Genomic DNA, 14,577 nt, shown 5'->3' with positions numbered 1-14,577 from the left:
GTAATGCAGCTGTGACATCATCACTAAACATAAGGGCTGTGAGTGGCTGCTAAAGAAATTCCAGGCTGCTGGCTCCTCCCACCCCTCCCTAAGGTTTGAAAGGTGTGCAGTGTTTGAGCAGTCTTCCGCTCATTGCAGGAGTACGGAGTCCAGTGTGCTTTCTCTGAATCTGTGTGTGTGTGTGTGTCTCTCTCTCTTCCCTTCTCTGTGGCTTTTACCACTATCTTTCTTATTGTGCATGTTGGAGTGTTGGCAGCCTGCTTGTGTTGTGAGGATGGGGGGGATGTTGGTGGAAGGGAGGAAAGAAGTCTGAGGCAAGCGTGATGCTGCAGTGCTGTTGAGCCAGCATTTGACCCCGGGGCTGACTGCTGCAGGATCCCCCACAGAGGGATTTTTCCAGCTAACCTCTTACATCTCAGCCACCACTGGACATTTTTATTTGAAAAGGGGGAGACCAGCGAACCCCTCTTCACTCCACTTTCCCCAGCCCTTTTATTTTCTACTGGACTGATGGAGCTACAGAGGGCGACCAGTGTGCCTGGCCCCTTGTCCCCAGGGCATCTCTCTCCAGGGTCCCACTCCCCAGGGGCCCTGTCCCCTTCTTCTGGGCCTGGCCCCTCTCTAGCCACCAGCCCTGGCCCTGATCCGGGCTACTCCGCCAAACAGGCTGCCTTCAACTACAACCAGCTGGAGGGCCGCTTTAAGCAGCTGCAAGGTAAGACTAGTAGGGAGGAAGGCAGAGCAGATCCCAGGGCTGTGTTGTCCAGCGTTGCTATGCAGTATCAGGCTCATAAAGACGTGGGATTTCATGGTGGCAGGTGAAGTACTTGCACATTTCAGGATGATGGGGACTTTGTTGTCTGTCTGATAGGAGGTCCCAGCATCCTCCTTAATTCACTGAGCGCTCCAAGATCATGAGGTAATGATGGATGTGCTTCAGCACCTAATGAAATATTGATGAGGTAGTGCAGGGAGGAAAGAGGACTGGATGACAGCTACACGTGTAAAGAGACCTTTTTAGGGAGACCATGGGGGGGGGGGGGGGGGGCAGGAAGGAAAGAGCCATTTTTAAAAATATGCCTTTCAGACGAGACCGTACCCACCCCCTTCTCAACACTAATCTTCAACCCTCTACCCTAAGCGCTCCCCAAAACACCAAACGACATGGCTGTAGCTTTTGGCTGTTCCAAGACAATGGCAGGAAAGGAGAGCTAAGGAGAGAGGCGTGGAAGGGGCTTTGTAAGCAGCATTGTGCTGGAGGAGAGCAGTAGTATCGTGCCATGTTAGACGGTGTTGTGGAACTATTTGACAGTGTAGGAGAGCCCTAGCATTGCTCCGTGTTAGATGGTATGTTTTGGAGCTGTTAACCAGACGGAGTCTCACGTTGCCTTGTTTTGCATCACATTAAAGGATGAAAGAGGGCTTTGATGAGCACACTCCACTGAGCATGCTCCCAACAGAGGGAAGAGCATCTGAGCCTCTCTCTGTCCTGTGCAGTCTGCCTGCATGCCACAGCCCTGCCTGCTCATTGAAGTGTGTTTGGGTCTGTCAGTGCTGCTCCTGTTACCCTTATGTGCAAAACCTAAAGAACAAAGTGGCACCTCTTATCTATGCATAGTCACTTTACCCCTACCTACATGTACAAATTACCTCGACTAACCTGTACCCCCGCACATTGACTCGGTACTGCTACCCCCTGTATATAGCCTCATTATTGTTGTTTTTGTGGTTTAGTTAGTAAATATTTTCTGAACTCTATTTTCTTACACCTGCATTGTTGGTTAAGGACTTGAAAATCATTGCACATGTGACAAATATACAATTTGACTTCCATCACCCTTCCATCACCCAAGATTGCTGAGATAAGAATTTGTGTCTCAGTGAATAATACAAACACAGCCTAAGAGCATCTGTTCTCTCTGGCTGTTTCTGTTTGTTGACTCGGGTCCTATGGGCTTGGTTGGTTTATTCTTTATTTAACCAGGTGAGTTGACTGAGAATACCCTCTCTTGCAGCAACGGCCTGGGGGAAAGTTAGTTGTTGACTTGTGCGCAGAACTATGACATACCAGGAGGTCACAACAGGAACTAACATGAGGCAGTGGGTGGCGCAGGGGACAGATGTTCAGAGCAGAGCGCGACATGCACAAACACAGAACACGCATGCACACACTTGCCGGCACAGCCAGAAGAGGACTGGCCACCCCTCAGAGCCGGGGTTTGGGGGTTTAGACTGGGTTTCTGTATAGCACTTGTCATCTGACATAAAGGGCTTTATAAATACATTTGATTGACAGTCTCATGCTAACACCATGTACAGTATGTGTAGACAGACACACATAAATCATTGCAGACGCCAGGGAATGAATGAGGGATATTATTTATGATACTTTATTAGCTTACATAGTAAAATATGTTTGAGATGAGGTGTTAGTGAATGATACATGTTGCTGTCAGTCCCTTCACGCTGTGGTTCCATTAACATGCTACTGACAGACCGGAGGCCTCTGGACCTCAGACACCCTATGGAACCCATGACTTTTACGAGCCGTTGTCACCGTGAGACTGAGTGTCCCCTGATTTTAATATGAATCCCAGCATCTCTGACGGCACGGAATCTTTCACTCCACACAGAGATATGGGACTGGGAGGTACACCGCCCAAGTATTGTGGCAAGGCTGAGAGTGCAGTGTTGAAATGTGGCAGATTTGGTCTGTCGTTTATTGGACTTTTGCATTAGCTTTCTCTGTAGTTCACAGAAGGGTGCTAACCCAATTAACAATTGTCCCGTTTGGCTACATATTTGTCTGCGTTCAGCATGGAGAACACTAGCTCATGATAAGCGCTCTGTGTACCCACTTCGGTGTTTAGCACTGGACTTGAAGGCACCGATTTTAAAATGTTGGTTTGGTTTCTGGGGCCAGTCCATTTGTAGGGGACTTTGGGTCAGCTCTAATGCCTCACTGAAAGGATTGCTTGGCGCTAAATGTCAGTTCAGTGAAACCTCTCCTAATAGCGTTATCAGCCTGGTAATGCCACAGACAGACTACACCACCCCAATGTGCTGTCAGGGTCATGATGAATGAATAACCAACTATTGAAATGGATGACAGGGTGGAAGAGGAAGGAAGTTGGCATCTTTTATTAAAGTGCCAATCATTGCTGCATTCCCAGCGCAAGGCAAACAATGACACAGTGGAGAACCGTGCCTGTTGTGCTGCTTTCATTGTACTGTATATCGAAGTGATGAGGCTGTTAGTTCCCATTCTGGTGTCATTTGTGCCTCAATGCTACTATAATGAAAAACACTATCTGTCAGGTCAAGTGTTTTACTAGTGGTAGCACATACAGTATTTCAGGTGGTAGTACATATTTCAGGTGGTAGTACTGTATGTCTTCAGACTTCACACTACACCAGAAGTCTTATGTCCTTATTGGTGGTTGTGTAGGGATGAAAGTTCTGCTCCCTGAAGGATGGTGTAATATATGAGCTTGGAAGAAAGTGTAAATCCTGCATTTCCTGGAGCTGTGCTGATGGTTAGGGAGGGCCAGAGAAACTAATGGCAACCTGATGACACGTCAGGCCTCCCAAAGGTTTAAATGATTGATTTGTCTCAGAACAGGAAGACTCCGATCTTTGCCATTCTTAGAACTTCATTTCAAAATGGCCACCAGCAGGTCCATAAAGAAGACAATTACAGCAATGATGGAGGCTGTGTTTATCAGACGTGAGGTAGAAAAACCCAATGCTGCTGATGCTTGCATTGAATTCATCTCTCTATCCATCAAATGACCTCATGTCTGTCTGGCAGTGAAAGTACTGGTGCTAGAGGAAATGAGACATTTGGCAACATACAAAGTGAGTGTGGATAGTCAAGTCTTCTGGGAGGGAAGAAAAACCTCAAATGCTCTCAAGGGCTGTAGACTTTATGAATATCAAACGTAAGGTCACCAGATGGGTGTGAGGTAGTCATAGTTACACTGTACAGGCCTTCAGGTTCAGTTGGCATAGCGACACTGTACAGATACAGATTCAGTTTAGGTACAGCTATCAAATAAGTGTAGCCTACCTGTGGTTTTGGAGCTGTGCCATTTGAGGAATGTAGCCAGGTGCCTGGGTATGTCACACATGGCAGGTGTATAAGGAATGAGACCATGTGATGTTGGTATATCAGAGGAATGTAGTTGAGGACATGTATGGTAGGGACACTCTCTCTTAGATAAGCTCGGCTAAACCATTAATCAAGATATTTGTGTGATCATAGATCGAGCAGACGATTCCTTGAACTGGTTCCTCTTCCCCAGATGACCTATTGTTCTCTGTGGATGTGATAAACCCAAGGCCCTATTATCACACTGTAGCCTACATAATGATATGTTCCTAACCGCTGCCCTGAGAACAGCATTGTCAAATACTTTAATGGAATTGTTCACAAGGACAAAGTCCAAACTCTGTTCAAGAGCTTCAAGTAGCCAATGGATGCGAGTCAGGTTCAGCAGGCCATTCGAGGACAGGCTACACGTTCCTGTCTGATAGGACTGTCTCAACAGACCCATCGGGCCTAGCAGAAAGCTTGACAGGCCCAAGCCTTGGTAGTCAGCGTCAGGGAGATCTGTTCTAAAAAGCTGCTTTTGGCCAGCAGTAGAGCAGAGCCCAACCTGAGCCAACAGTCAACCAACTGCCTCAATGACCCTCTGTTCCGCTCTTGGCTCCAACTCTCTCCAATTTGGAGAAAGTCCACAGGGTGAGACACTGGTTGAATGGAGTGGGGGCCATGTCAGAGGCTATATCTGCCTTATAGGAGACTGACTTACTCCCCTTGAGCCACACTGCGTGGAACCCCCTAAACCCCATCAGGGGACTCCGGATCCCCCTGACAAAGGAGGTCGCATTGGCCCGTCAACTCCAGGCCAATACAGTGTGGCTCAGACTGAGATGACAGGCAGACTCATTCAGCTATCAAGAGAGGAAACAACCCAAGCAACAGAAAAGGAGCAAAGCTCATTGGATGGCCTGGATTGAGATGGTATCAGTATTGTCAGATGTAATTGGTTGTTAAAGGCCTGCTTGGCCCTGAGTGTGTTTTGGACAGTGGGGTGTCCCTGCTTCTAGTTGAGATGTTTCTTGTGCAAATACCCACGTACACACCCTCTGACGTTTTAGATTGGATCTTTGCATAACTTAGTTTAGTTTGTTTTACAGTAAAACACTGAAATTGAACACAGCGTCTTAAGATAAAGCACTGCCAGGACGATAGTACATCCCTGTTCCCACCCAGGACATCTACTCTAAACTGTGATGAAGGCCCCCAGCATCAAGGACCCCACATACCCCAGCCAAGAGCTGTTCTCTCCCTTACTGTCGGGCAGACTGTATTGGACCATCAGGTCTGATAGAAACGGTCTCTGAGCCTGTTGGTTTCTACAAGTCATCAGACTGCTGATCACTTGAACTGGAGTGACCACACGCTCTGATTCTCCACACCTTAGCACACATGCACTCACTCATGCATGGACATACACATACGCATACATTCATGCTACACATAAGCATACATTCATGCTACACACACACACACACACACCACACAACTGCTGCTACCAGACTCTTATTATACTGCTCAGTTTATACATCGCCTCCCCCCAAAACATGTGCAAACATTGGACTATAAATTGTGCCTTCCTGTATTATACTTAAGCAAAAAAATATATTCCACTCATTTACTTTGTTCGTATTCTTATCTTTTTTATAATTTATTGTTGTATTGTTGAAGGAACCTGCAAGTAAGCATTTCGCTGGACGATGTATCCCATACAAACGACTAATGCATCTTCAATAGTAGGTACGCCCTAGTCTTGCCTGTTCTCCTCAGAATAAACAAACTTTCTGACTCCAAAATGTCAGCTTCACCAATCAACTGAAGTGTTGCTACATGGGATCCTCTTTCAGGTCACAACGTTTGATCCGTTGAGGCTAAACCTACTACTCTTAACAGAGCAGAGCGAGGCAGGCTGATCTGCTGAATAATCTTTGTAGGCAGAGGCAGCTTTGTTACACTCAGAAGTGGTTCGTCTCAACATGACCTGTATCAAGAGCCTTGGTGTTTAACGTTGTGAAGAAAATAAACAAATGAAGTGGTGTTGAGAAAATGTGTAGGCGGGGCATCCACACTGTCAGTACAGCGACGGTCTTGGTAAGTACCAGGGCTCGAGCCCACATTCTAGCCTGATGAAAGGCATGGGAGCAGGGATTTTGGTCCGGATGCATTGGGAACGTGAGTTTGGATATGTATATACAATCCAGATCAAACAGCCCAAAGCCATGTTTGTGTTAGTTCACTCTCTCATGACTGTTATGAAGACTGAGTTAGGCCAAAGCAGACCAGGCTGGTCTGTCTCTCCAGTACGCTACAAGGTGTGGCTGGAAGAGTGTCTGTTTCGTGTGTCTCACATGAGAGGGTCTCAGAAAGCCCCTAGTTTCAGAAGCATCTCTCTCTCTCTGACTGTCTCTCTCTCTCTCTCTCTCTTTCTCTCTTATTTATATATATTTAAAGCAGATGTTTGATATAATGAGCTTTTCTATCTCCAGGCTTGTGGGCTTTACCTCTGCTAGAATAGCAGCTACACACAGCCTTGGCCTCTGTATAGGGGAAGATGGGTTATTGTAAGACGGTTCATTTTATACCTGGGTTATCTACAATACTGACAGAAAAAGGAGTGGATGTTTTAGTGGAAGTCCTTAGCTTGTCAGTCAGAATGAGCTCCTGTTACAATATGGAAAACACATTGTCCTAATGTAATATCCAAAGTAGCATATTATACAGTACATGCTGTTTTTGTTTCACTGTAAAATGTGATATACAGTAAGTGGACAACATGATGAACCTGCTCTTTCCATGATCTACTGACCAGGTGAAAGCTATGATCCCTTATTGATGTCACATGTTAAACCACTTCAATCAGTGTAGATGAAGGGGAGGAGACAGGTTTGAGACATGGGTTGTGTATGTGTGCCATTCAGAGGGTGACAAAATATTTAAGTTATTTTGAATGGGGTATGGTAGTACAGTAAATGCCATGCGCACTGGTTTTTCACTCAACAGTTTCTTGTGTGTTTCAAGACTGGTCCACCGCCCAAAAGACATCAAGTTAACTCGATACAACTGTGCGAAGCATCCCTGAGGAAAACTTTCGACACCTTTGTAGAATTAATGCCCTGACGAATTGAGGCTGTTCTGAGGGCAAAGGGAGGTGCAACTCATTGTTAGGAAGGTGTTCTTAATGTTTTGTACACTGTGTAGAGCACGTCTAAAAAGCCTCTTGATCCTTCCTACAGGGGTTTAAATGGAGACTCAAACCTAAAGCTGCTGCTTTCTTAAAGCTTGGTCAGTGTGTTTGCTTTGGATTTCTTCTCCATCCCTAAAGCAACAGAAGGTCTAGGATGTGCTCTGAGCCTCTCCTCTCCCTCCCGCGCTCCATATGACGTTCTGACTCTGCCGTAGTCGACTCTGCCTGCCATCCCCGCACTCCACCAAAGGACGATTCATTAAACAGATTAACAGCTCTAATATCTCCTGAACACAGCCCTTGTTCCACATGATGCAGGATATCAGAACTTCTTAAAACACATGAGTGGAAAATGTTGACGTGAGCGATTTATGTAGCTGTTCATATATTTTGGTTCTGCTCAGAACGTTAGCTAGGTGTCAGTCGTGCTTGAAATGATGACTAATTCATTGCTTGTAGTATTTATTGTCACTCTGAGAATTGTGCCGTATTCCCTGTGAACAGCATCGTGTTAACTACATCAGAAGGCTTGTCTTACTCTTTTAGCTAGTACGGTATTCTGTCTTTGATCAAACGCACAGCTTTAGATGCAATATTGGACAGTAATTTGTGGACTTAAGCTAATCATACGCTGCATTCTCAGTCATATCTATTGCCCTAGGCTCTTCTCTGAATGACTGAATAGTCATCTAGAAGCCAGCTGCAAAAATTATGAACAAAGTTCACTCACAGATGTGGTTATGGAAGAGTTTACAAGAAACACTTTATACATTATTTCATTTTTCAACTGGAATCCTGAGTGTATCAATTGAGTAGTAAACTAACAGGAATGATATTTCCCTTGAGGCCACACAGCTCTCGCTGTAAATCTCCTCTTAGCTCTGTACTAATACAGTGAAGGGAGACTGCAGTACTGCTCGACCAGCCGTGACGTACAAACCTGACCGGAAAATGCTGTCTTATTTGTTGATTGGTGGCTGTTTTTATGGTTACTGCTATCTGGGATCCTTTGGACTTGCGTACCATAAACCCTAACCTTAACCCTTACCATAGCCATTTACAATATCATCTTCAATGGAGTTGGGGACATCCTAAGGATCCCAGATAGCAAGGACCCAATTTTTATATTCCTGTTAAGTAAATTAGGGCCCTGTTTTGGGGCCTGCCAGTTTGTCTGTCTGTTCGACAGTGTCCCAGCTATGATGTGTGGGCCCAGCAGAAAGGGCTTTGACACTGTGGCAGCCTTGTTTGTCCTTCAACTGCTCTGTCTCGCTGGTACCCTGCACGGAGCAGGAAGTTGACAAATGACAGATTTATAAGGGGAAACACTGTAGCCTACATTAGAGGCAGGCCGGGATAAAACATTTGAAAAGATTTCCCCAGGGGGGTGTGGTTGTATACTTGGTTTAGATGCAGGGGGGTGTGGTTGTATACTTGGTTCAGATGCAGGGGTGCACAGCTGTGTCCTGTAAAATAGCACTCCCTAGTTGGACAAGCAGGGTTGTGTAAAAAAAAAAAAAAATTCTCCAATTAAATTTGTAAATTATATCGTCAAAGATCGGTAGGATAGTCAGGTTTACGAGGGTATATTTGGCAGCATGAGTGGAGGAGGCTTTGTTGCCAAATAGGAAGACAATTCTAGATTTAATTTTGGGTTGGAGATGCTTAATGTGAGTCTGGAAGGAGAGTTTAGTCTAACCAGACACCTAGGTATTTGTAGTTGTCCACATATTTTAAGTCGGAACCTTCCAGAGTAGTGATGCTAGTCGGGCGGGAGGGTGCGGGCAGCAATCGGTTGAAGAGCATGCACTTAGTTTTACTAGCATGTAAAAGCAGCTGGTGGCCACGGAAGGAATGTTGTATGGCATTGAAACTCGTTTGGAGATTTGTTAGCACTGTGTCCAAAGAATGGCCCGAAGTATACAGAATGGTGTCTGCTTGGAGGTGGATCAGAGAATCACCAGCAGCAAGAGCGACATCATTGATATACGCAGAGAAAAGAGTTGGCATGAGAATTGAACCCTGTGGCACCCCTATAGACTGCCAGAGGTCCGAACAACAGGCCCTCCGATTTGACGCACTGAACTCTGTCTGAGAAGTAGTTGGTGAACCAGATGAGGCAGTCATTTGAGAAGCCAATGCTATTGACTCTGCTGATAAGAATGCGGTGATTGACAGAGCCGATAGCCTTGGCCAGGTCGATGAAGACTGCCGCGCAGTACTGTCTTGTATTGATGGCGGTTATGATATCGTTTAGGACCTTGAGCGTGGCTGAGGTGCACCCATGACCAGCTTGGAAACCAGATTGCATAGTGGAGAAGGTACAGTGGGATTCAAAATGGTCGGTGATCTGTTTGTTAACTTGGCTTTCGAAGATTTTAGAAATGTTTGATTTTAGAAAGACATGACATGGGTCTAGAGTGTCTCCCACATTGAAGAGGGGGATGACCGCGGCAGCTTTCCAAACTTTGGGGATCTCCGATGATATGAAAGAGGTTGAACAGGCTAGTAATAGGGGTTGCAACAATTTCAGCTGATAATTTTAGAGAGGGTCCAGATTTGTAGGGATCCAGATTTTTCAGCTCTTTCAAAACATCAGCTGTCTGGATTTGGGTGATGGAGAAGCGGGGGGGGGGCTTGGGAAAGTTGCTGCAGGGAGTGCTGAGCTGTTGGCCGGGGTAGGGGTCGTCGGGTGGAAGCATGGCCAGCCGTGGAAAAATGCTTATTGAAATTCTCGATCGTAGATCTATCGGTGGTGACAGTGTTTCCTAGCCTCAGTGCTGTGGGCAGCTGGGAGGAGGTGCTCTTATTCCCCATGGACTTTAGGATACAGATCCTTTAGTGTCCTGCATGCTTCCTAGACGAAACAACTGGGTTTAGTATATGCCCCTTCGTCTGTTGGTCAACAGTAGGAATTGTTCAAAAGATACGACTAGTTTTCATGCACATTTTTTCATTGACGAATACGCCACTAAACATCTTAGTTAATGTAAAATTGCAGGTCTAAGATCTCTTTGGAAAAAATGTCAAAACTAATGACAGATTTCTTGAGTTAGCTTAGATTAATTCAGACTATTTTGAAGAAGTGTATGCTGGCTATGGCGTCTCAAAATTGACAAATAGTACTATTGCAGTTTTTCTAGTTTTTCAGCCAAGCTCTCTTAAGGGAGCATGCGAGTACACTTTACAACGTAACTCAATGTTTATTTTGGTATACCGTCTGTGTATTTTGATGAATTGTCTCCAGGACAAAGTCCCACTTCCTCCCAACCAGATGCAGATATAAGTAATCCACAGTTTGCTAACAATAATCTGGGACGTGGCACTGGGGTGCTGCGCCACAAACAGGGTGAGGTTGTTAGGCTGCTGCTAGCTTCATTTACCACTGCTGCCACCCCTCTTTATTCCTCTGTTCATCCTTTTACCATTTCCTCTCACCATCATCCTTCTCTCATGCGAGATCAGGGGTGTCAAACTCATTTGGCCCCGTGGGCTGCATTCGGTCTTCAATGAGTTCGAGGGCCTCACCCAAAATGTGCAAAAAATTGTCCTCTATCCATCGTTATATTATTATACTATTTTCGATGTTCCCGTACTATCTAGCTTTCATGCCGGTGATTATTAGCTAGCTGGACACAGTCCAGAAACTATATGAATGTAGGTCCATTATCATTTAAACAATTGTTTATTTTATTACTCAAACCACCCGCGGAACGGATTGGAGGCCCTCGCGGCCGTATATTTGACACCACTGCTCTAGATTCTAGATGAATGGGACACTAATAGGCTATGGCACTCTTTGCCCCAGGATTACGGTGGTAGCATGCCTAGAGAAAGTTCATCCTAGGATACAGATCCTGATTTTTGCCAGCTCATTTAATAGGTATTGGCATCATTGTTCAGGAAAGGTCATAAAGGCATATTACATTTGGCTGCAGTAGCCTACAGACTGCTGTTAAATGAAACAATGCAGTGTTGATTAGCTCTGTATTCTGGTGAGTGAGACACAATGTGACAGTGTTTTCCTGTGACTGGGTTAGCCGGCGGTCACCGATGGCCTGGCTGTCCCCTAACAAACCGCGGCAGAGAGCTGCTCCAGGCGTCAGTATCATTGGACAGACAGGCAGAAGGTCGTTCCGCCAGAGAGAGAAAGACGTATGTTTCTGGAAAAAGGGAGAAAAATGTAATTTGTTCAGTTTTTTTTTTGTCTGAGGGCGATAGTGACACATGGTCTGTACCGTACATTCCCTTCTCTCATTGTGTCAGGTTTCTCAGCACCAGAGATACTGTGTGGGCAGAAGATTCAGAGAGGAGAGGAGTAGCTACTAGCTAGATTTTCTGGCACAGTCTCAGCAATGTGGCCACCCCCCCCCCAGTCATGCCAGAGGCAGCTTTTGTTATTATTATTATTATTATTATTGTTGTTATTAGCCACACACAAGCAGTGTGTTAAAGCCACTCTGTAAATAGCCCCTGCTGTTGGTTCAGCATCGTTGATAAGCCACAGAGTAATTTTAAGAGTCCTCCTGATGTTGAGACTATCTAGCAGAAGGAATTCCTTTGTAGACAATCAGCACCGTGGGCTAGCCTTTTCTGTTACTGCCTCTACAAACAGGCTTATACAATAAGTATTTTATGATTTTAATTTCATTTTATAGGGTAAGCAAGCAATTGCATTAGGCTAAAATAGAATTGTTCCATCTCATTCCCAGAGGCCTGGTCTGTGTTCTTTCGATTTTCAGTTATAGCTTTTTAGACTTTTGGCGACCAACAACATTTTCCATTTTCTCCCACTGCAGTTTCTTTCTCTTCTTATCTCACCAACTTTACTTTAAACCCTTTCACACTTCTCTGCATCACTAATGTAACAGCTCATCTTGGCTGTATAACCTCCTCCCTCTGAAAATCTCCTTAGTTGTGCTCCACTGAGTTCTGAGAGCAGGAAGTAAGTCCTCGTATGACCAGGTGGACTCTGCTAAATGTCCCTGTGATGAAATATTTGGCTCAGATTACTGGTTTTTCGAGTCATCACCAGCCGGGAACCCTAACGTATCCAAACTCATCCAGTGTCCCTGAAAGACGTGTCATTTAACAGAGACCTCCTGTTTTGTCTGCATTGTCTCTCTTCGTTTGACACCTGTTTGGAATTGGGGACCTTGGACTTGGATGTCCTTTTCTGTAGTTAATTACCTCAGCTCATTTTGGATCTGTTTCAGTGATTTGTCATTTCACTCACCTGAGGCCCTGCAGAGGCCTCTTTTTTTACTTCCGGTGTCTGTGCGACTGCACATACACATTCCACAACCTTTTACTGAGGAACCAGAGAGCTGTGACAATATCCATCTGTCATTTTGTCTTTTATTTATCTTTCCTAGTCCTTTTCTTTTGCTCTGGTACCTAAGGCCACATCTTTTCCAGGCAGGGCTCTAAAGTGCACACATTTTGGTCACATATGCTACCAAATATTTTGCTGTGCGACCAGTAGTTTTATTTTGGGAGCACTGTGTGATAAGGCTTTGCTGTACCGTTGTTTTGGAGTGCCCTTGAGAAACGAGCGTGTTCAGATTCGTTAGCTTCATGGTTGCGCCATTACTACAGCCAAAACAGCTTGCTTCTAGACCAACCAGATTAAAAGATGTTGTGCCAATAATAAATAGGTCACATTTGTATCTTCCTATAGTGGTCGCTGGGACCGCATTTTACATTCATTAACCACATGGGCGGTTCTAAAACTACTTGTGTGCCGTTAACCATTTGTTTACACTTTTCAGTCACATTACCTCATTTGCTAGCTAGCTGGCTAGCTAACAACCTGGTAACTTTACCAGTACATCCAAACATTTGTGGACACGGAAAGAAGGGACAGGAAGGGAAAAAGGGGGTCAATTGTACAACTGAAATGTGTCTTCGACGGAAAGGAAACGGGATAGCTTCTTTAGGAGATCAATGATCATAGCAAAGAATGAATGACAGATATCTTGTACCTCATCACAAAACTGATGTTTCTAAAGATCTTGTACAGTTTTCAATGTAATGCATCTCAATTGGAATATTATGCTTTTACACAATGTAGAAACCTAATATTCCACGAATGGCTTTGTAATTTCGATGACTGGTAATATCCAGATTTTTGCTTTTATAATAAACTGTCTTTACAGTGTTACAGCACATGTGCTTCAAACGTTTCTAGAATTTGTATAGGCACAATATAGGCTGCATTTTAATAAATTCAAAACATCTATTTTATTTTTTGGTGCTCCTAAACTTCATGTGGTGCGCCTAACTTTCTAAAGTTGGGAGCAACAGCATTTAAAAAAATTTAGAGCCCTGCTTCCAGGCCTGATAGTTTGACTTTGCATTGCTATTGCTATTCAGTGTTTCCCCTATATTAATTTCAACCTGGACTCAGGTAGGTGTAACATAGTAGACAAATTCAGGACCCTCAAATTAGTTTGATATGTTAAGTATGCTATGTATTAATTTGTGGATGTTCATCATCCATTTCATATGATGTATTACAATTTGGATGATACGTTACGAATTACAATTTGGATGATATGCTACGAATTGCAATTCGTACGATAAATTGTGAATTTAAGAATTCCAATTTCTTGTGGTTAAGGTTAGCTTTGTGGCGCCCACCCAATGACCCCGTTTTTGCCTTCAGTAACCTTCTGCCTTATGTAACCCTAACATTAGTAAATGATCAACTAATTAGTGTCCTGGATTTTCATTTACTATGTTACATCTAGTTGGAGTCCAGGCTATTCATTGTTGCCACTACATTAATCATTCTCCCCCCCCCCCACTGCCTATCAACAGTCACATGCAATAAAACAACTAGTCTTGGCATACTAATAGGAGGACTTCTATGATCAGGATTCTGTACAGAGTGGTTGTCCACAGATTGGTCTGGTCAGCAGTCCTGATAGTTTGGTAGACCTGTGGTTTGTGGGTCTGTGATTGTGGTCTGTGACTGCTTGTTGTGATTGTGGGCGGAGGGGATTACGGTTTGTGATCTGCAGGGCCAGAGCTCCGCTGCAGATTGCGATAAGGAGTTCTTGTGCGTGTGTGCACACTTGAGCTTGTGTTTGTGTGTGCCTGAGCATGTGCAACCGTACGTGTATATATGTACATCTGTTGAGCGAAGGTTTCCCCTTCCTGTGTTCTGTTCTGGGCCAGATGCTCTGCCCTGTTGGAAACCCTGTTTACAGACACTCGAGACATGTCTAGCTCCACCCATATTCTCCATCTGTCTCCATCTCAGCTTCATTAAGAACACACATTTATT

The 14,577-nt window shown here is 44.6% G+C and overlaps 1 protein-coding gene across 2 annotated transcripts in view; it reads left to right on the top strand.

Annotated features, from left to right (window-relative positions):
- Positions 1-14,577, top strand: part of LOC139412798 (spectrin beta chain, non-erythrocytic 1-like) — a 128,447-nt gene that overhangs the window by 44,673 nt on the left and 69,197 nt on the right. The window contains exon 1 of one of the 2 annotated variants that reach the window (XM_071159523.1): positions 118-715. The exons of the other annotated variant lie outside the window; for it this stretch is intronic. Within the exon in view, the coding sequence (XP_071015624.1) occupies positions 511-715 (205 nt within the window). The 5' untranslated portion in view covers positions 118-510. Of the gene's footprint in view, positions 1-117; positions 716-14,577 lie in introns of those variants that run through there. 2 annotated transcript variants of the gene reach the window in all.

This window comes from Oncorhynchus clarkii, chromosome 1, assembly GCF_045791955.1.
Source record: "Oncorhynchus clarkii lewisi isolate Uvic-CL-2024 chromosome 1, UVic_Ocla_1.0, whole genome shotgun sequence".
NCBI classification, from domain to species: domain Eukaryota; kingdom Metazoa; phylum Chordata; class Actinopteri; order Salmoniformes; family Salmonidae; genus Oncorhynchus; species Oncorhynchus clarkii.
The sequence above is the reverse complement of the archived record's forward strand: the minus strand, read 5'-3'. Positions and strand labels throughout refer to the sequence as shown.